General features: G+C 47.3%; 9 protein-coding genes across 9 annotated transcripts; 6 read left to right on the forward strand and 3 right to left on the reverse strand.

Moving 5' to 3' along the window:
• Positions 1-728: 728 nt before the first annotated feature.
• On the reverse strand, positions 729-2,471 carry N7537_008429 (GMC family oxidoreductase; the record flags this gene model as incomplete). The annotated part of the gene is made up of 1 exon (XM_056899484.1): positions 729-2,471. One exon carries the CDS (start codon positions 2,469-2,471, stop codon positions 729-731), a length of 1,743 nt encoding a protein of 580 aa, XP_056751560.1.
• A 1,396-nt stretch (positions 2,472-3,867) lies between these two features.
• N7537_008430 (catalase) lies at positions 3,868-5,961 on the forward strand (the record flags this gene model as incomplete). The annotated part of the gene is made up of 11 exons (XM_056899485.1): positions 3,868-3,901; positions 3,955-4,084; positions 4,157-4,180; positions 4,235-4,445; positions 4,508-4,600; positions 4,653-4,660; positions 4,714-4,837; positions 4,893-5,180; positions 5,234-5,318; positions 5,384-5,812; positions 5,882-5,961. 11 exons carry the CDS (start codon positions 3,868-3,870, stop codon positions 5,959-5,961), a joined length of 1,506 nt encoding a protein of 501 aa, XP_056751561.1.
• A 551-nt stretch (positions 5,962-6,512) lies between these two features.
• N7537_008431 (uncharacterized protein) lies at positions 6,513-7,726 on the forward strand (the record flags this gene model as incomplete). The annotated part of the gene is made up of 4 exons (XM_056899486.1): positions 6,513-6,921; positions 6,985-7,289; positions 7,346-7,487; positions 7,522-7,726. 4 exons carry the CDS (start codon positions 6,513-6,515, stop codon positions 7,530-7,532), a joined length of 867 nt encoding a protein of 288 aa, XP_056751562.1. The 3' UTR covers positions 7,533-7,726.
• A 648-nt stretch (positions 7,727-8,374) lies between these two features.
• N7537_008432 (uncharacterized protein) lies at positions 8,375-8,664 on the reverse strand (the record flags this gene model as incomplete). Its single annotated transcript, XM_056899487.1, has 2 exons — positions 8,375-8,595; positions 8,655-8,664. 2 exons carry the CDS (start codon positions 8,662-8,664, stop codon positions 8,375-8,377), a joined length of 231 nt encoding a protein of 76 aa, XP_056751563.1.
• A 1,465-nt stretch (positions 8,665-10,129) lies between these two features.
• N7537_008433 (uncharacterized protein) lies at positions 10,130-10,500 on the forward strand (the record flags this gene model as incomplete). Its single annotated transcript, XM_056899488.1, has 2 exons — positions 10,130-10,207; positions 10,291-10,500. 2 exons carry the CDS (start codon positions 10,130-10,132, stop codon positions 10,498-10,500), a joined length of 288 nt encoding a protein of 95 aa, XP_056751564.1.
• Positions 10,501-11,158: 658 nt separating this feature from the next.
• On the forward strand, positions 11,159-12,193 carry N7537_008434 (aldo/keto reductase; the record flags this gene model as incomplete). Its single annotated transcript, XM_056899489.1, has 1 exon — positions 11,159-12,193. The coding sequence occupies one exon, from the start codon at positions 11,159-11,161 to the stop codon at positions 12,191-12,193; it is 1,035 nt and encodes a 344-aa protein (XP_056751565.1).
• A 504-nt stretch (positions 12,194-12,697) lies between these two features.
• On the reverse strand, positions 12,698-13,671 carry N7537_008435 (DUF3425 domain-containing protein; the record flags this gene model as incomplete). Its single annotated transcript, XM_056899490.1, has 2 exons — positions 12,698-13,461; positions 13,578-13,671. 2 exons carry the CDS (start codon positions 13,669-13,671, stop codon positions 12,698-12,700), a joined length of 858 nt encoding a protein of 285 aa, XP_056751566.1.
• A 620-nt stretch (positions 13,672-14,291) lies between these two features.
• On the forward strand, positions 14,292-16,019 carry N7537_008436 (FAD-binding oxidoreductase; the record flags this gene model as incomplete). Its single annotated transcript, XM_056899491.1, has 5 exons — positions 14,292-14,393; positions 14,441-14,908; positions 14,969-15,402; positions 15,459-15,673; positions 15,739-16,019. 5 exons carry the CDS (start codon positions 14,292-14,294, stop codon positions 16,017-16,019), a joined length of 1,500 nt encoding a protein of 499 aa, XP_056751567.1.
• A 2,388-nt stretch (positions 16,020-18,407) lies between these two features.
• On the forward strand, positions 18,408-19,454 carry N7537_008437 (alpha/beta hydrolase; the record flags this gene model as incomplete). The annotated part of the gene is made up of 1 exon (XM_056899492.1): positions 18,408-19,454. One exon carries the CDS (start codon positions 18,408-18,410, stop codon positions 19,452-19,454), a length of 1,047 nt encoding a protein of 348 aa, XP_056751568.1.
• Between the last annotated feature and the right edge of the window lie 248 nt (positions 19,455-19,702).

Below are 19,702 nucleotides of genomic sequence, written 5' to 3' on the forward strand. Positions count from 1 at the left end.
TTGCGAGTAAGATCTCGAGAGACAGCTATTCCATGGGAACGATAACCACTACCAGCAGCATTAACATGCTCAAAAGTGCTGGAATTTAATGCTAGCCGAATTTAATGTTAGCCGAATTTAATGTGGTGCACGAACTTCCTTATTCATGCTCGTCTTCTGTGGGCCACATTGCTTCTAGAAAGGTAAGCTGGCGATCTCGATATACTCGCCATATTGGGTGGAAAATGCCTCTGCTGACATAGTAAAGGCCATTCTTTAGCTCTAAATGAGGCTCATATACTACACTCACGGTCTTCTAGTCCTCAAGTAGAGATTCTACGTCGCACGAGCGATACACTTTGTTGGACTCGACATCTCCAAATTTAGTTCCTTGGAGTTTTGCTTCCCTGCTCACTTATCTACCTTGCCTACGCCCGGCCAGTTCCTTCTCTGCCTAATCCCCTCACTTGAACAACACTGGACTACTACAACCATGTCGTCAAAGCTCACTGTCGCACTCAACATTCTCAATTCCAATACATAATACTTGAAGGGCCTTCTCGGTCAAGGCTCTCTGCGGAGTGTGTACTTGTATATATTAGAGGCACAGAATAGTCTATACTGCAGTTCAGTCTGGTTGGACACAGATACTATTCACTAAACTAGTTCGTCGCGGACAAATTTATGAGTCGAGACCACATCATACCAGACCTTCAGGCTAAAAGCTCAGCTCATCCCAGTTATCTAGCTTATTTGTAGAAGTCACTGTGGTCACGCTTGATGGCATCTGCACCCTTCTCACCGACCATGTACACAGAGTTCTGGATTCTGCAGTCAGGAATGACAGGGATAACAGATGCGTCAATTACACGGAGGTTCTTAATTCCATGGACCTTGAGGTTAGGGTCGACCACGCCCTGCTGGATGTTCTTCGAGAGACGGGCAGTACCGCAAGGGTGGAAAGAGGTCTGGGAGCGGTCCAGGACGGCCATTTTCATGAGATTGTCATCGTGCAGAGGCATCTCCCAGGGATACTCATCCTCAATAATATCCTTAAAGCCGGGACCATTCTTCAGGACATCGTAGGTATATCTAATACCCTCGCGGAGGGCGATTATATCGAGGTCGTTGTTGAAGTAGTTCAGGTTAATGTTGGGTTGTTGCAGCGGGTCAGCGCTGTTGAGTGTGACCTCACCGGGGTCGGAGACAGGGCGGACAAGGTCAACCATGACAGTCATGTAGTTGCCCTTGATTGGGGTGGGATAGTGCCATTGGAATGCGCTACCGAAAAGACAGACGAAGTCGAGCTCGAAGTGAGGCTGGCCGTACGGGCAGAATGGGTCTTTATTCCCGTTCGAGGCCTTAGCCTGGCGGTACTGGGGGTCATTCTCTAAGTACTTGTCGATCCGAGGGAATCCGACCATTTCAAGGAAGCCGGAGCCTAGTGGACCGCTGTGGTTGGTCTGGTAGGCTTGGATGGCCTGATTGTTATGGGGGGTTCCTTTGCGCAGGATGTAGTCATCCATACCGAAGCCATCCTTGACGCGAAGGACGAAAGGAACGCCAGGGTGATCCAAGAGATGCTGACCAACGTGGGGGTGATCGATGATCACTGGGATACCGTGCTTCTTAAGCTCAGCGGCAGGCCCGATACCACTAAGCATCAGCAGCTTAGGCGACTCGAAGACGCCCTGCGAGACGATGACTTCTCGGGTAGCATAGAGATTTAGTTCTTGACCAGAACCTGTGATAACAGTCACACCCTTGCAGGTTTTATCGACGTCGTCAATAATAAGCTTCTTCGAGTGCACTAAGGGAAGGATGGTGATATTTGGCTTATCAACACAAAGGAAACTGCCAGAGCGGCGACCTTTGTAAATCGTGTTGACACTATGGGTCAGGCCAACCATTTCACCGTCGAAGATGTTCTCGTTGATTGGCTGGCCAGTGGACTTCCACGCATTGGTGAGGAGGTCACGGAACGGCTCCATCTCAGGAATAAGTTCGGAATGTGAAATCGGGATCGGACCGTTTAGGCCGATCTTTTTCAGTTCTGGCGCGTATGCCTCATCATCGTCATGGTAGGTCGCACTCTTTCGCAGGTAGGGAACGAGAGGGTCCCAAGTCCACTCCTTTCCACCATACTCTTCCCACATATCAAAGGTCCCCTTGGACCCAGGAACCCAGGTGAAGTAGTTCAGGGACGAACTACCACCGAGAGCCTTGCCGCGGGTGTTGGGCTTCTCAACCCGTTCATAGTCTTCTCGCTTGACTATGGTTGATTTGTAGGCCCAGTCATACTGGCTGTTTCGAAGCTGCATCGCTTCCGAGGGGGTTCTGATCTCCTCGATGTCTTTCGAGTTACCAACACCAGCTTCAACAACTAAGATTCTCGCGTTGGGGTTCTCGGCCAGGCGGCCGGCTACCACGTTGCCGGCAGTACCACCACCAACGATAATGAAGTCGAATCTGGCATTGTCCTGGACAGACATAATGGAGTGAGGACGATGGTAAGATATTGCAAATTGAACGTTTCAAAAATGATGGCTTTCTCAGTCCATGAAAGACGAATTCTACAAGCCTTTTATAATTGAGGCGATAGGATTTCTGGTATAAAAGTCTCGAATCCCAGTCCTAAACCCCCAATGACCGTCATAGACTTGGGTGCAAGGAGTAAAATAACAGTTCCACATATCCTGGGGTCCAGGCTCGTCTAATAATCTCCCATTGGTCTGATAGTCTTTCCATATTGAGATGTATAGGATGAGCTGCACCGGTCCCGAGTTCGACACCTACCAATCCCTTGCACTCTCGCCCGTGCCACGCATCCTAAACACGTCGAGACTTCTGCAACTGGATTATTTTGAACCGGTAGTATTCGGCGGGCCGAGACAGGCGTATTTCGGAGAGATCTACAAAGCTCCGACTAGATTTGAAAAGCTCAACACTGTGTGGTTGGCTGTTTAGAAGCACATAGTGGACTGTCTCCTCGGCTTGCAATGAGTGATACAGAGAGAAATGTCTCACCAATGGACCTGCTGGGTTACCTCGGCATGACATCTGCTGCATCCATGTCTGGGTACAGCCTAGTTTGTACTCGGTAGATACGCGCTAAATATATTTGATTGATTCTTCTCTTGGTCAGCTCTATGGAAGCACACTAAGAAAAGATCCGCACGCTCCGGATCCAGACAAATGGCTAACGTGGTATTATAGAGCTCAACTATTGCTCCAAACTCTGGAAATAAGTTATACGGCTCCAACGGAATTAGAATGTAGGACATTCCTTAACAGAGTAGTTGGAAGCTGAAGGGCGCAGGGTTTGCAGGTAATCCATCAGAATCTAGTTGCCTGATGACCACGATACTTACGCTAAGCCCTAACAAGCTTTCAAGATTTCCAAGGGTCAAGGGTAGTGGGTCCACGGATCCGGGTTTTGGTACAGATCTTCACTAACCAGATTTGGTAGTAGTATTCGACCAATGAGACGTTTGCCCTCGCTTTAAGGTTGCGACTTACCCAGGTACGTCATGTAGGTAGTAGTCTGGATCTCACCGGCTTATTACATCAACTTTAAGGCTTGGCTATTGGACGCCATCACTGCATTGCTGCGTCATCTGCTACAAAGAGGGATATATGTGTTGAAATGAGGGGTCATCGGCTGTGGACCCTTCCTAGCTGTCGAGGGCAAAGCTCCAATGGATGTAAGTGTAATACTAAGAACCAATTCAAAGCCATCTCAAATCAAAAGGCGAGGTTTCTTCTAAGGTTGAGACAACATATATAAACTGCAACCCTCCGGCGACCCTGACTCAGTAATCGCACATACAATTCTTATTCTTCTGTCTCATCTGAAACTATTACCATCACCCCCAATTGTCATTTAGTATGGGCGACAACAAATATTACACTCTGGCTGAAGGTACAAGGTATTTTCAATCCTGGATTTGTTTGCTTATGCCTGACTCTTCCCAGGCTGCCCTTTTGCCAGCAACAAAACGACTGTTATGATGCGTGATAGACAGGGCGGCGGGCTCGGGTTGCTTCAGGATACCCAGCTTATTGAGACCTTGGCTCATTTCTCGCGCGAGCGAATACCAGAGAGGTAAGTGCCATTGTCTGATTCATCGATTAATTTGAGGTCTCTACGGTATACTGACATTGGACCCTTGAATAGAGTCGTTCATGCTAAAGCTGTTGGGTAAGCTGCTGTTAAGGTTCCCCCGAAAGCTTTCTGGATTGACACTCTGTGTAGGTCTTATGGCGAGTTCGAAGCCACCCGCGATTGCTCTGACTTCACCTGCGCCAGCTTTCTCAACAAGGCCGGAAAGAAAACACCGGTGCTTCAGCGCGTGTCAACCGTTGGGGCCGAGTCAGGATCTGCTGATACCGCTCGCGATGTCCACGGATGGTCGATGAAACTCTACACGGACGAGGGAAACCTTGATTGGGTTTTTAATAACACGGTATGCTCGGTCGTTATCTCGAAGATATTTTTAATTGATTCTAAATCGGGTTCCCACACCAGCCTGTCTTTTTCATTCGCGACCCGATCAAGTTCCCGTCGATGAACCGATCTCATAAGCGGCACCCCCAAACCCATCTTCCTGATGCAAGCATGGTAAGTCCTCCTTCTTTCATCCCGTGATGGGTAAATCTAATAACAATCGTAGTTTTGGGAGTATGTCTCTTCCTCTAAATCCAATTGGTGAATTGGACTCTAATTTAGTTTAGTTTCCACGTCGGTAACCCTGAAGGCATACATCAACTTATGGTTCTATTCAGCGACCGTGGCACTCCGAAATCACCTCGTTACATGAATTCGTATAGTGGACATACATATAAGTTCACTAAGGCAGTAAGCGATGATGACTACCAGATGCTAAAACATCCTCTCACAAAGCTATGTGTAGGACGGCTCGTTTAAATATGCCAAAATCCACATCAAAACGCAGCAAGGAATACAGAATTTCACCGGCGAAGAAGCTACCAAGATTGCCGGAGAGAATCCTGACTATATGATCCAGGATATGTTTGAGGCCATCGAAAGAGGCGATTATCCTGTTTGGAATGTCTATGTCCAACTGATGACCCCTGAAGAGGCCGAGAAATACAAAGTAAATATCTTCGATATGACTAAGGTCTGGTCGCATAAGGACCTCCCTCTACAGCAGATTGGTCGTCTTACTATGAACCGCAATGTAAGTATTTCGCCGCTCTCCAGGATACAGTTGCAGCCTCTGAACTCGGACAGCCACAAAACTATTTTGCGGATATTGAGCAAGCTGCATTTTCGCCATCAACGATGGTCCCGGGATTCGCAGCGTCCGCTGATCCAGGTAAGTGGGGAAAGCCCATTAATTCTTCGCCTAGGAATTCTCGAGCTAACTTACTTGTGACTAAGTGCTACAAGCACGACTTTTTGCATACCCCGACGCAGCCCGTTACCGACTTGGAGTGAACTACCAGCAGCTCCCAACCAACGCTGCCAAGGTCCAAGTCTACTGTCCTTTCCAGAGGGACGGGAAAATGCGATTTGACCACAACTATGGCGGAGATCCTAGTTATGTTGGCTCCTCAATCAAACCTACTAAGTTCTACCAAGACGTGAAAGGATCAAACCCTGGAGCATTGTACCTACACACTGATCATGAAAAGTGGGCGGGAGAGGTTTCGGCCTATTCCAGCGAGATCACCGACGCAGACTTTGTCCAGCCCGCAGCATTGTGGGAGGTAATTGGTCGTGACCCTGGTCACCAGGATAGGCTTATCAGCAATCTTGTCTCTAGCGTCAAGAATGTCCAGTACCCCGAATTGCGCAAAGCTGTCTATAGTGAGTGCTCTACTGGTTATCTTCGAAAAAGATCCGTCCGCTGGAGTGCAAGTCTAACACCGAATATAGGCCTTTTTAGTCGTGTTGACAAGGACCTCGGGTTGAGGCTGCAAGAGCGTACCGAAGCATCAATCAAGGCCGCCGCATAATATTGAATCAATCTGTTTCTTTAGTATTTCTGCAGCCCTACTATACTTGGTTACGTCTCTGGAGGAAAATGTGAATGGAGGATTTTGATATTTTGTTTTACGAATTATAACTGGAAAACGAGAAAACAGTAATGATAGTTAAGCACGAATATAAAAATTGGGGGTTTCTTTGACTACCGCTGATACACTGGACACGGATCGAGATGTGGGGCTAGAGCTCAGGGCCTCCAGCTCGGGGATACCCTGATTTTTCGCTTATATAACCAGCTAATTACAGACATCCCCGAGCTGGAACCCGAGCTGGAACCCGAAAAGACATCCGTGGATATTACTTGTGGCAAATCTTTCTATTGGATAGGTCTTTGTCGTATTCCCCCACATGAAGCCAAACAATGTGGCGTAGACCTCCAGGTGAGCCCAGTGGATTTCCGAATCGCACCAAGTCTGAGTGTTCTAGGCATAGCCCATCATGTGATCTACATTTCCCATCCCACATTTCAATCCGTGCGCTTAACTGTCTTAACAGCACCTCCTTATAGCTATAAAAAATAATGTCTCCACGGGCCTCCAGCTCCTCAGGTGCAACACCCCAGTTCACATTTGTGACAGGGAACACCCAATCGGAAGCTCGGAGCCATGCTATGAAGGAGCATTGGAAGCGGCGGCATCAGCACAATCAGAAGGTGAAAACACACCACCAGAACAGGTTATCGCGAACTTTGCCTCTCCTCCCGAAAAGCGGCCTTAATGAAGCTGTTTCACCGCCAGAAGATGCGATTGGCTTTTCAGGGTTGCAACATCACTGGAACATTAACGCGGTCAATAATGGAGAGAAAGATTCCAGCATTCCCACTCAGATGTTGCGCGGTGTGAGTTATGCGCTATCGAGCTCGAAGCCTGACCCGTTTCAAACATGTCCTGTTCACTTGACGAGCCAGCATCAGAAACTTTTACATCACTGTAGGTATCATAACTGAATTTGATATGTTACTTTTTGTAGATATTTTGCTGATAGGATTGTAGGGATTGGCACCCATGCGGCTATGATGTTCGAAGATCTGGATGTCACCGAGTTTAATCCGATGAGGGATGTGTGGTTCCCGCTGGATCTTTCGAATGCTTCGTCTTTCAACTGCATCATGGCGCACTCAGCTGCGCACCTATCTCATCTATACGCTGGCACTCCCCCGCGACGGGGATCAAATTCTTCTGATGCCTTGAAATATAAAATCGAGGCTGTCAGGATACTACGCCTCTGGCTTGGTGATCCCGAGAAGGAATTAAGCGACGACTCTTTTGCTGCTGTTGTTCGCCTGCTCACGTTTGAGGTATGTTAACCAAGTGCGAGTATTTTTGTGGGAAACTGGCTAATCACGTTACACAGCGATACTGGGGTACAGAGGAAGATTGGAAAATCCACCGTGATGGCTTACAAAGAATGATTGAAGCCAAAGGTGGAGTTGAATCGCTCCACGAGAACTGGCGCTTGGAACTTGTGGTTTATCTGTGGGTGCAGCCCGCGGCAAGTATGAATAAATCTATAATACTGATAACTTCTAGGGTCTCGCTAATGTCGCGGCCGTCATGGCTCGAGTCCACGAACAACCTCGAACGAATCTCTCCTCCTCTTTTCTCAACACCCATTATGCAACAAACCTCATCTTGCGATGTTCAAAAGGTCCGCTGCCTTTGGTTAATATCATTCATTCAAGACATGAGAACGTTCATGGGGTCTGTTTACACTAGAGGACTTTCTTCATTCCCCTTTACTCATACCGCAGTTGGACTTTTGCGTCATAACTTTCAGCTCTCTACTATGTCTTCTGCTCATGATGCTCACATCACGGAGTGGGAAGATGAAATGCTCGGGTGTTTATTTTCCATCAGTGTCCTAATACAAGAGTCAATTTCCATCATGTCCGATGAGGATTCGACAACTCCAACTGGACCAAATATGCTCGATCAATTAGAGATATCCTTACGGAATTCTCGACACCTGTGGGAAAGTTCAATCCATAACTTGCGCTCTATCTTATATGAAAGCTTGGCAAGGCTCTCTGAGGAGGGGGAGTTCAAAGTGAATTATGTTATGGACCTGGTGCAGGTTCTTGGCACATTGAGTTTGGAGGCACGCCAGGGAGTCGAGAAATGTCTCCTTAATTTGCTTTTCTGTCTTGGGAACAACAAGAATAGCACGGTCTTAGTAGATGACGGTTGGTCACCAGATTCGCTTTTATCATCAATGCATGGACATTAGCGCGTGCAGTTGCGAAGCGTCGCATTTATTTTAATTTAAGTCAACGAACAAGTGAGCGGACACTGATGATAACCAAGTTTCCTAGTAATATCCCTGGTTGTTCGAGGAGGCATAGAGTCATATGAAAAGAACCAGCGTCGATGAAAGACAAGAAAACTACATCAAGCCTCCATAGGTTTGACCTTCTTCTTCGAGTTGCTTATCTTCTTTGAAGTATTGCTTGAGGCTTTCCTCCTCCTTCTTCAGTTCGGAACGAAGCTCACCCTCGCTGCCCTGTGGCATGTCCTCGGCGGTCTGGCCCTCGTTTCCATGCTTGGGGTGGCGGTGGAGGATGTTCTCGAATAAGGACTTCTTGTGCTCGGTAGGCTGCTGGGTATCTACCATCGAATCTTTCGTTAACATCTGAGGATGGAAGATTGATGAAAGAGTCACGAACCTTGAGGCATCTTGACCAAATTCGATGGGAAGATATATAGTTTAGGATTCTGGATATAGATGTTACTTAAGATTTAGAAATTTTAAAAACTGTTCGGCTAGATGATCTCGAACATTATTTTATGCACTATATATCTCCCAATATAAAGTTCCTGCTCAAACCTTCCAAATGACGCGTCGATCCTCGATCTGCATTCCGAATCCGGTAACACTAAGCGGCCAATCAGAAGATGTATCTACCGTGCATGGCCCACGGTCCCTGGGATCCGCTAGCAACTACATAACTAGTCGGTAACTAGAAAAGATAAAAAATAAAAAACAAAAAACATACAACAGTGAGGATTCGCTGGTGGTCACCCACCCAACTACTAACTCACCGGCGTGTGGCTTAAGTACGGCTGAGCGGACGGGAAGCCCTGTTTTCCACACCCTATGGTCGTATGTATCATATTACGTGTTCGAGAAGATTATAGCGCAGCTAGAGTTGGAGATTGTCTGTGCCAGCGACAAGGCCATTGCACCACTATTTAAGAGAATAAGTCGAGTCCACAGACTCGATAGAAGCCGCAATATTTGCGGTTAGGTGTTGGAGGGCTGACCAGTCGGGGCTATAAGGAATACAGCATAGAGGCGACGGAGAGAGTCTAATCCGTACTAGTGGACCTGCTAACAAAGTAAGGTTTAACGTTTACAACGCAACATCATCGGAAATTTTAACCGCTGTCCCTTACAACTTCTTAGCCACCACAGTTGGAGTCACATATGCTGCTCCTTTAATCGGAACCATCTTTGCCGCGGCGATAAATGGACCACTTTCTGACTGGTATACCATACGCCTGGCACGAAAATCGAAGGGACTTCGCGAACCCGAGCAACGATTATGGGCACTAGTAGCCTACTGTGTCGCCATTCCCGCGGGCTTCCTTCCGTGGGGAATGGAAGCTGCACATGGTATTCACTGGGCCGTCCTTCTGCTGGGCGCATTGCTGACTCGATTCTGTAATGTGACTGGTGGCAGATATGCGCTGGAATATATGTTCTCTGGATATTGCAACCGAGTCGCTCGTCTCAGTAATCCTCTGTCGCAACATCATATCGTTCGCGATCAACTATGGCATCACGCCATGGTTGGAAGCCGACGGCATGCAAAATACTTTCATAACAACGGCCGTTCTAGCTTTTGTCATTGGGGGCTCGTTCTTGTTGATGATCTTCAAGGGGAAGTACTTCCGCACTCCGTGCAGCTCGATATAGGCACTATGTGGCAACTCAGGTTGCTAACCATCATTAAGTTAACAAGCTCGGCATGCAGTGGATCACCATGTGTTGTGGCTTTTGATACGATTACAGCCTGGCGACCGGCGAGGCACACTTTGGTTTCGACTTTGACAAGCGTTCCCTGACACTGTATAACGATAAAAACACCAAGAACTCCACGTCGACGTTGTCGCAGGTTAGGCGCGGCGTAGCCACAAAATGCTGAGCCTCAAGGAGCTCCCGGAGGACGAGAGCGACAAGAGTCTTACTCTTTCGGAAGTTCCTTCACAAGGGCGTGTATATCAAGAGCTTTGTTGTCAGCCAAAAAAGATATGTTCGAAAGTGTTAAGCGTGTTACGGGCACCACTGACGGTGACTAGATGGTTACCCACGAGGCTACCAAAAAGCGATACGAGGATGGTTTGGCGCAAGTCAGAAGTGGTAACATGGCTGGCTTTAGCAAGATGCTGTACTCCAGGGCGCAGAATGAGTTGCTTGGATTGCCGGAAAAGAGCCTAGATGAGTCTACCAAGGTTGGGATTGATATGGTCAAGGACCTGCATAGTCGTGTTGAAGGCATGGCGTCTTAGACAACACCATCTGGAGAGTTTGAATCATTAATAGATGGAAGAAAAGGGCCATGAAAGGTTATAAAATGTGGCCTAGACGAGATCGGAGAAAACAGTTGTTACTCGCGGTTTTCCCGGGAATTAAGAGTTACCGAAAAACGGTTTTCTTCTTTATCTCTACATGCACAGGCTCAGCGCTGACCGCAGGGGTAAGGCTCATGTCTGAAAACAGCTTCCTACGTAGATAGCAATGCCCTTGGGACGTGTTTGCCTTTTATTTGACTTCCTACTCAATACTCAGCTTTGGAGGTAATAACACACAATCTAAAACGTCTCTCATTTGCTATAATAAACCCTGCCAAAGTATACATGTCTGTCAAAGTGTCACATCAAATATCCTGGCTCGTTCCACAAGGATTCTCAAACCAAGCGACAACCAACAATCACTCAAGCTCCACTAACTGAAAATGTGACCAATCAGGTGCGATCTGTCATCATGTCGCATAAAGCGTTGTTGTATACGGACTTGCGCAGTTTCATTTCAAGCTTTGCTGAGCTAGGGAGACTTTTTATTCACTAACTCCGTCCATAAGGTATAAAACCCTGCTTGGTCCCCATTTCTGGGAACACCAAACCCAACAATCCTTTTTTTCACTCCATCCTCCTTGAACAGACCAACATGAGATACGTGCAACTCGGTTCTAGTGGCCTTCGCATCGCCCCGATTGGCGTGGGGTGCATGAGTTTTGGAAATCCGGAGGGTCGTTTCAAGTGGTCAATCCCGGAAGAAGAAGCACTTCCCGTACTTAATCACTGCTACGAGTCCGGTCTCAACTTCTTTGACACAGCAAATGCCTATTCCAGCGGGATATCCGAGGAAATCCTAGGCAAGGCAATCAAGAAATATAATTGGCGCCGTGAGAACCTCGTCATTGCAACCAAACTGTGGGCACCCGTTGGCCGCGGTATCGAACAACCGATGGCGATGACGGACGAGGAAAAGGACAACTCTGGATACGTCAATCAGTACGGTTTGAGCCGGAAACATATCTTCGACAGTATCGATGCCAGCTTGAAGAGGCTAGACCTACCCTACGTCGACTTGCTACAGATTCATCGCTTCGATCCTAGAACACCGGTCAAAGAAACGATGGAAGCGCTTCATGATGTTGTCAAGTCAGGCAAGGTGCGGTATATCGGCGCTTCGTCTATGTGGGCCCATCAACTCCTTGAGTACCAGTATACCGCCCGCATTTATGGCTGGACGGAGTTTATCTCAATGCAGAATCTTCACAATGCCATCTACCGAGAGGAGGAACGGGAGATGTACCCTGCATGTGCCAAATTCGGAATGGGTGGCATCCCCTGGAGCCCCGTTGCCATGGGTTTCCTGGCCCGGCCCTGGCGTGACTTCTCTACTACCACGCGCGGGGAGGGGCAGGGTCAAGGTTTCCTTGGCCAGTCCACTACAAAGGCAGACAAAAATATCAACGAACAGGTCGAGAAGATTGCCAAACAACGTGGTGTATCGATGGCAACTGTGGCAATTGCATGGTCCTTATCCAAGCCCTTTATTACGGCTCCGATTCTGGGCATGAGTAAGAAGAAGAGGGTTGATGAAGCAGTGCGCGCTATTTCCTTCGAGCTTACTCACGAAGAATTACAGAGCATCGATGAGCTATATGAGCCTAAAAAGGTGATTGGCCACAAATGAGATGTGCATGATTGGATTCATGGAGGCGGGGGGAGGGGAAGCCGTGCTATTCCAAACTAGTCTAGTGTAGTATTAATTAGGGGAACCAAGCCCGAGACTCGTTGGTAGCTAGTGTTCAATCGAACAGAGAACAGAATATCCCAGCTCATTTTCATGTTATTACGAGGCTGTCGTATCACCTCACTAAGAATCAAAGGAACTCCTCGTTGAGATACAAGACGAATGGAACACCCGTTTATTTTATGCATACGATGAGATGAGGAATTCAATTCCCGCATTGCCCCCATCTTTTAGTTCTTAGCCCCAAGCAGCGTGGCGTTGCGGGTATTACCCAGGAATTCCTACGTCATAGAAACCTGCCAACCCTTATGTTTTAGTATCTCTACTCCGTAGTTATCCCCACACATGTCATCAAACTGCATTGATCGACGATTAGTCCACGCAGTCTTTTTGGATCCACACTTGTTATTCAGTTCAATATCAGAGAGGTACACATCCTCCAGATCAGCTCATACGAAATAGGGGTCTTTCATTCCGCATTGCCCGCCACCGGGTTGTGGAACGCGCCAAGTCATGACAGTCCTTAATAACCCAGCCCCAAGCACGAGCAAAAGACTCCGTAACCTCCCACCCCGCCGGATCCCAGGGGTCGCTCCAAACAATAATACCAGTTCTTCCCGACCGCGCATTTTCACCCCCCTTCATATCGACGCACAGTTGGGTTTCCTCCTCGAAGTCTCCAGCTAAGATCAAATTATCCCTCATGTGGGGGATAGGAAGCAGGTCTAACCAGGGGTGATGTGGGAGAGAGCGTTGAATCGGGGTGGGCAGTAGACTGGGCGGAAGGTAATTCTCATAATCATATTGCCACGGGCCAATGCTATAAAATTGTGAAATGGCATCGTCGTGTAGCTGATCCGATGTGAGACCTAAGATCATTGTGTTTTCCATGAGCGCTCTGGTGAAATTGAACTGAATAAGGTGGAGTAGAAGATCGGTGCGTGGAGACCCCAACATCTGATGTTGGCGCGCCGCCATCTCTAAACGTTGCATCGTAGCTTTTGTCGCTATTGAATGGGAGTGTAGGATATGCACATCCTCGATTTCTTTCAAGGAGATGAGTGAGGTCACGTCCACTGCGGTATGTGTTGCTGATGTCTGTGCATTCATCTGCCGTGTAACTGCATGTTTTTTAGCAGTTAGAGGGTTGTTGTCATGTTGGTTATTTCTGTCTTCCGAGGGCTTTCCCGATTCTTTGTTCTGTAGACCTGTATGCAGGGTCAATTAGGTGCTTGCTATCTGATAGGGTGGGAATTAGGCTTACGTCGAGCTCTTTGATTTATGCGATTTTGCAGTCTTCGACGTGTTTTTGGGTCAGTTATACCCGACCAATCCTCTTCCGGCCATGCGGAGAGACGCTCGGAGAATGGTCGTAAAGCGATCCGCTTTTTAGAGGGTTGCTCCACGGTCTGCTTCATTTCTGCAATGTCGTGCTCCTTATGCGCCTTGATGACAGGAACTTGGGGACACTAGTAAAGGAAATGCCGTAAGAAGTAGGGATAGCGTGAAGGGTGAAGACAGCCAAAGGTCCGGGTAGAATATCCAAATTCCAAATGTACGGAACCCTGGAACTGCTCCACAAGATTAGGCCAATTAGAGGTTTTTCACTGGTCCCACCTTGTCATCAACCTGCATGACGCTTATCCATATTAGGAATAGCATATATCCGAAGTTTGCCCGTAGACATCCATGGATCCATGTATACATTATCAGCACCTTCAGGCTACAACGCTGTTATATTGTGCCCTTGCACAAAGTGGTGCCCCTTGTAATTTTCCAAGTGATAATATTGCAATAACTATGCATATCACCTTGGCATCGGATGAGGTTTACCTCGGATTCCGCCGGCATCAATAATTGCACTGACTCTTGACTTGGCCGATGTTATCATTCTTGGTTGTGTAGATCTTGTGTTTGGGCCAAAAATGATATATAAAGGCTCATGTCTCCCCGTAATCAATTGCATAGAACAGAAAGCTGCAAAGTTCTTCTGGCTACCGCAAGTCCCTTGTTTTATTTTCACGTGTGCTACGTTCCAATGTTGCAAACTACTGCTTGGTTGATTTCTCTCCTTGCGGTGGCAAATGCAGGAGAAACCATCAAACCTACCACAACGCCCTCTTCGAACTGTCAACAAGCAGTATGTTTGTCAAAAGTTCTTCCTCTTCCAATATTAACTATCTATAGTGTGCCCAACTCTCCACAATCTTCGGATCTGCGGTCCACTATCCACCTGACAATAATTTCGTCATCTGGGATGCAAAGCAGCAGGAGATTCACCCATCCTGTCGCATTGAACCGAGCAATGCCTCCGATGTGGCCAAATTGCTGAACATTCTCGTTGACCACTGGTGCTATTTTTCGGTGAAGGGTGGCGGCCACTCTCGGAATGCGGGAGATTCCAATTCTGTGGGCGGTGTTACTGTGGACCTAGACCTCTTGACACAGGTTGAGGTCTTGAACAATGGCACCAAGGCACGTATTGGTGGTGGTGCAACGAGCATCCAAGCGTATCAGGCCCTAGAATCTCGCAATTTGTCCTATGTTGGTGGGAGAGTCGCCAGTGTGGGTCTGGGTGGATTCACACTCGGCGGAGGAACATCCCCATTCTCGAACAAGTACGGATGGGCGTTGGATAATGTTTTCGAATATGAGGTGTGTTTTGCTCTACAGGAGCCTGAACAATCTATTCATTGCTAAAATCCGCATTTCCAGGTCGTCCTCGCCAATGGTACGATTACCACTGCTTCCGAGACTCATAATCAGGATCTCTATTTTGCTCTCCGCGGAGGAGGCAATAACTTCGCCGTTGTTACGGCCTTCACGGTCCGCACATTCGACCAAGGCCCTGTCTTCACCGGACAGACATCCTACTCTCCAAATCAAACTGAGCAAGTACTGGACAAGATCTACGACTTGTTCACAGATAGAGATCTCACCGATGACGTCGACATGGGCTATGACCTATACTATAGCTACGCCTCAGGCAGTGAAGACTTCACATTGATGGGCATCCAGCGCTACGCGAAGCCAATTGAGAATCCACCGGTATTCCGCAAAATTGACCAAATCCCTACATTAAGCAGGTCTACAAGTATACGTTCCATGAGCAGTGTGTCGAATGGCTCTATTTCGATGGGTACAACTCGGTAAGGGCAGATCTTAAACCTTTCTATTTCTTTATTTATTCATTCTTATGTGACAGAAACTTGTTCGCTACACTAACCGTGGCCCCATCCCGCTCCTTGCTCTCACAGGGTCTCGAGATATTCCGACAGGAGGTAGAAGCTATCAAGGCCGTGCCCGGCATAAGGACCAATTTCATCTGCTATCCGATACAAAGGACTGCCATCGCGGCCATGAAGCAAAGAGGCGGTAATGCTCTTGGCATTGATCTGAAGCGTGACGAACCGCTCTTTAGTATGTGTTTTTCGAACGTCTAGATTGGAAAGACTTTCTACTATGACCACTAACACGTTCTCTAGTTATTTTGCTCTCCACGGCCTGGTCGTATGCAACCGACGATGCTGCCGTTAACACGATGACCGCAAATGCTATTCGCAGGATTGAATCGGCAGCCAAGGATCTGGGTGTGACGAACCGGTATAAATATATTAACTACGCGTCGGCCCAGCAAGCCAGCGAGGTGTTCCCCGGTTATGGCGAAGAGAACTTCCAAAGGCTCAAGGAAATCCAGAGGGCAGTGGATCCTTGTGGAATCTTCACCTCAAAGGGTCTATGGAGCGGATTTGTTAAACTGCTTTAGATCAATGAGGAGGTACCTACATATTTGGCTCATAGGATACAGATTTTGACGGAGCGATCGAAATAAGACAGCGCCCGATGAAAATGAAACGCAGCCGAACATTTTCTACGGAGGTAGAATCGGTCGTTTTAACCAAGCATTGCTACACTAATCATTGACGATTAGTAGATGCACTAGTTCGGGAAACAATCAGGACATTTGTTACATAAAACCAATACATCTATCTAGTTATATGCTGATGTGCAGGCTCCGGCATGTAATTATGTATTTGATATGCATATGCATACAGATATCTGCGGTCTAGAGAGCCATGTACTTCCGAAGCTTGACGTTGGTTTCATCCCTTTAATTACAAAAAGGTCGCTTGGAGGCCACGACTGTAGTAAACCTCAAGTAAACCATTCATATACATTAGTATTTGGATCTACCCTCCCCTTCATTTACGAAATGCATGAGCTAATGATGCAAGACTACCTCACCGATGTTTGTGGGTATGAGAGCTACATATATGTAGATTCCTCAGTGAAGGTCCTAAGCTGTGCTGCTATATAAAGCCAAATTTCGGAACTGGCATGCAAGTCTCTCTCAATTGCCAGCACTCACTATGAGACCACGTACAATGATTATCCAGCCTTTAAAAACAGTATCTAGGTCTGCAGTGGACTTTGGTGTGGAGATTGATTATACCAATGTCGAATGTTTGACTGGTAAATGGATTGACGTTGGATAGCGTGTATAAAATTTCATAGCTGACATATTTCACTGTATTCTATCTTTGACAGACGATTTTAAAGAAAAGCTCCATTATCATCAGCTTGTCCTAGTCAAAAGTCAACAACATCTATCCCCAAGGGCCCAGTACGAATTAAATAAGCGCTTTGACCCCACCGCAAGACAAAACGGCCACAGAGATAAGGCTCATAGGGAGCAAAGTGCGATTCCTCGCCACGTGAAGGCAATACCACATCAATCTGAGGTTATGATAAAGGGAAATGGCTTTTTTGACCCGTATGAAGAGCTTGAGGGCCTACACCTGCGTCACACCAATCATCGGAGGTAATACCGCAATTCTATTCCTGGTAAAACCGACTATACGGTCACTCGATTCGTTCGCTGGAATACTGATACTGCTCTGTATAACCTCTACATGAATATGCTCCATATCCATATAATATCCTAGAGAAAATAGTTATCTTGGATATTTTTCTGACGGTCAATAGGCTAGCTATACCTGGATATTGTGAGTTCGATCCTATCCGAACGGACTAGGGCTACATTCTGAAGGTCGCGAACTTTCTGGGTCAGAGCTGCCTCCTTTTGAAAAGGACAGGACCTTTGTCTCACGCTTGGCATGGAAGAATAGTGTGACAGGGAAACTCGCCCTCCAGATCCACTCAGCTGTCATCCGCAGGCTACATATTGTAGACGGCACAACAATTGATGACCTTGCTCAGATTCAAGATATTGTCTACCGGTTGCAACGCCCAGGTATCAGTACAAATGTATGAACACAAATGGGATGAAAAGTGGGGGGATGGTATGGTGCTGTTTAGTAATCAATGCTTGGTGACCACATTGCGTCTAGATCAAATTGGCCTGTTTCGGTAGTGTAATCTAGCGTCGTTAGAACCACCTTTGCGGCCATGATACTTTGCTACTATGTTCTTGCAGTCCGCTCGTTGATTGCGAAAGAGATTCCAGGATGCATCTCGGTTTTATTAAGGTTGGAACAACTTTGGGAATCAAGACAAGCTATGCGACTCTTTCGCGTACTTCATTAATCGTGTTTATCCGTGGTTGTCAGAATTTGGGAGTAAGTCCGTAGATAAATCTCCCAAGTGAAGGGGTGCTTTCTTCAGCAATTTAGATTATTAAGATAATAGCCGTAGAAGTCGCCAAGACAAGGGGGCTTAGAATGATCGTCACCTAGTGGTGAACCCTGTTTCGCTATAGTTAGGAACATAAGCAACTTGCATTAGTGAAATACTTGGCATTTATTTCTCCACTAATCTTCAACTCTTTTTCTATTCAAGGGCACAACCACGCAACCCTTTCAAGGTTGGAATGATACTTGGCATACCCACTCCACTGTAAGCACCGGAGATAAGATTGGAAGTGACACAACATTTTGGCCAAAACTGCAAATGTATATTAGCGAGTTTAATTGTTCCTATTCATATCTAACTAGACTCTGAAATGAAATTAGCCCAGGCATTACCAATGATATTTCTTGGCATGACGAGGCCAGTCTTGGTTTTGTCTCAAAAGTCACAATGTACCAGTCCCTATGGAATATAAAAGCATAGACACGTCCTACCTGGCACTATTTTATCTCCAAACATTCTCCTTTTTCCTCTGGCACAACCTTGAATAACAAACAGCAGCAACATGAGGATCGTTGCAAACAGCATTGCCACGTTTGGCATGGCAATGGCTCATACCATGTCAGCCATGGCACAGAACATGTCATACGGAGCAGACAATTTCTACCGCAGTGATAATGTGACGATTCACAAGATCACTTTCGCAAGCCAGTACCAGACGATTATCGCGGGTAACCTCTTCACCCCCAACAATCTCGACCGCAGTGTCTCCGCCCCAGCCGTTATCGTCGGCCATCCAATGGGTGCAGTGAAGGAGCAGAGTGCGAACCTCTATGCCACAAAATTGGCCGAGCAGGGCTTCGTTACGGTGTCAATTGATATGCCATTCTGGGGCGGTAGCCAGGGTAGACCGCGCAATGCTGTGTCCGCCGAACTGTACGCCGATGCATTCAGCGCAGCAGTCGACTACCTTGGTTCACAGAACCTCACGAACGTGGATCGTGAGCGAATCGGTGGTCTCGGTATTTGTGGCAGCGGCTCCTTCCTAATCAGCGCAGCGAAGATCGACCCACGTATCAAAGCCATCGCAACGTCGACAATGTATGACATGGGCGCTGTCAATAGGGACGGACTACGGAAGGCGCAAAGCGTCGCTGCGCGCAAGGAGATCATCGCTGGGGCGGCTCAGCAGCGCTGGATCGAGGTAGAGGGTGGCAGAATTGAGGTCACGGGCGGGACTCCGAATGTACTCACTGTGAATTCAACTGCGGTAGACCGTGAGTTCTATGACTACTACCGTACCTACCGTGGTGAAGTCACGCCTAGGGGCACGACTGCCAATCTTACGACGCACCCGACGCTTTCGACCAACACGAAGTTTATGAATTTCTACCCATTCAACGATATCGACACAATCTCGCCGCGTCCGATGCTTTTTGTCTCCGGTGACCAGGCACACTCGCGTGAGTTCAGCGAAAATGCTTATGCCCGTGCGGGCGAACCGAAGGAGCTGTTTTGGGTTCCTCGCGCTGGTCACGTTGACCTTTATGATCGCGTGGAGCTAATTCCATTCGCTAAATTCACTCACTTCTTCCAAACGAATCTCAGCTAAAGTGAGTGAGTGGCAACGTGAGATGAAAGATCTAAAATACCCCTCTTGCTCGCACTGATTGGTGTATGTAAGGCCTGTTTTGGTGAATTCTGTTTGATGAGGCAATTTAGTTAGCGATAGTAGTTCAGAGAGAATGCGGGTTATATATTGGAAGGGGTAGAAGCAGGAAGGTTATCGAGATCTAGCTAGTTTCTATTTGTTTGTACAGAATACAGATCTTTCTTCTCTCCTCTACCCTACCGTAAAAA

This window comes from Penicillium hordei (assembly GCF_028827395.1).
Source record: "Penicillium hordei strain IBT 12815 chromosome Unknown utg000004l_segment0_segment0, whole genome shotgun sequence".
Lineage (NCBI taxonomy): Eukaryota > Fungi > Ascomycota > Eurotiomycetes > Eurotiales > Aspergillaceae > Penicillium > Penicillium hordei.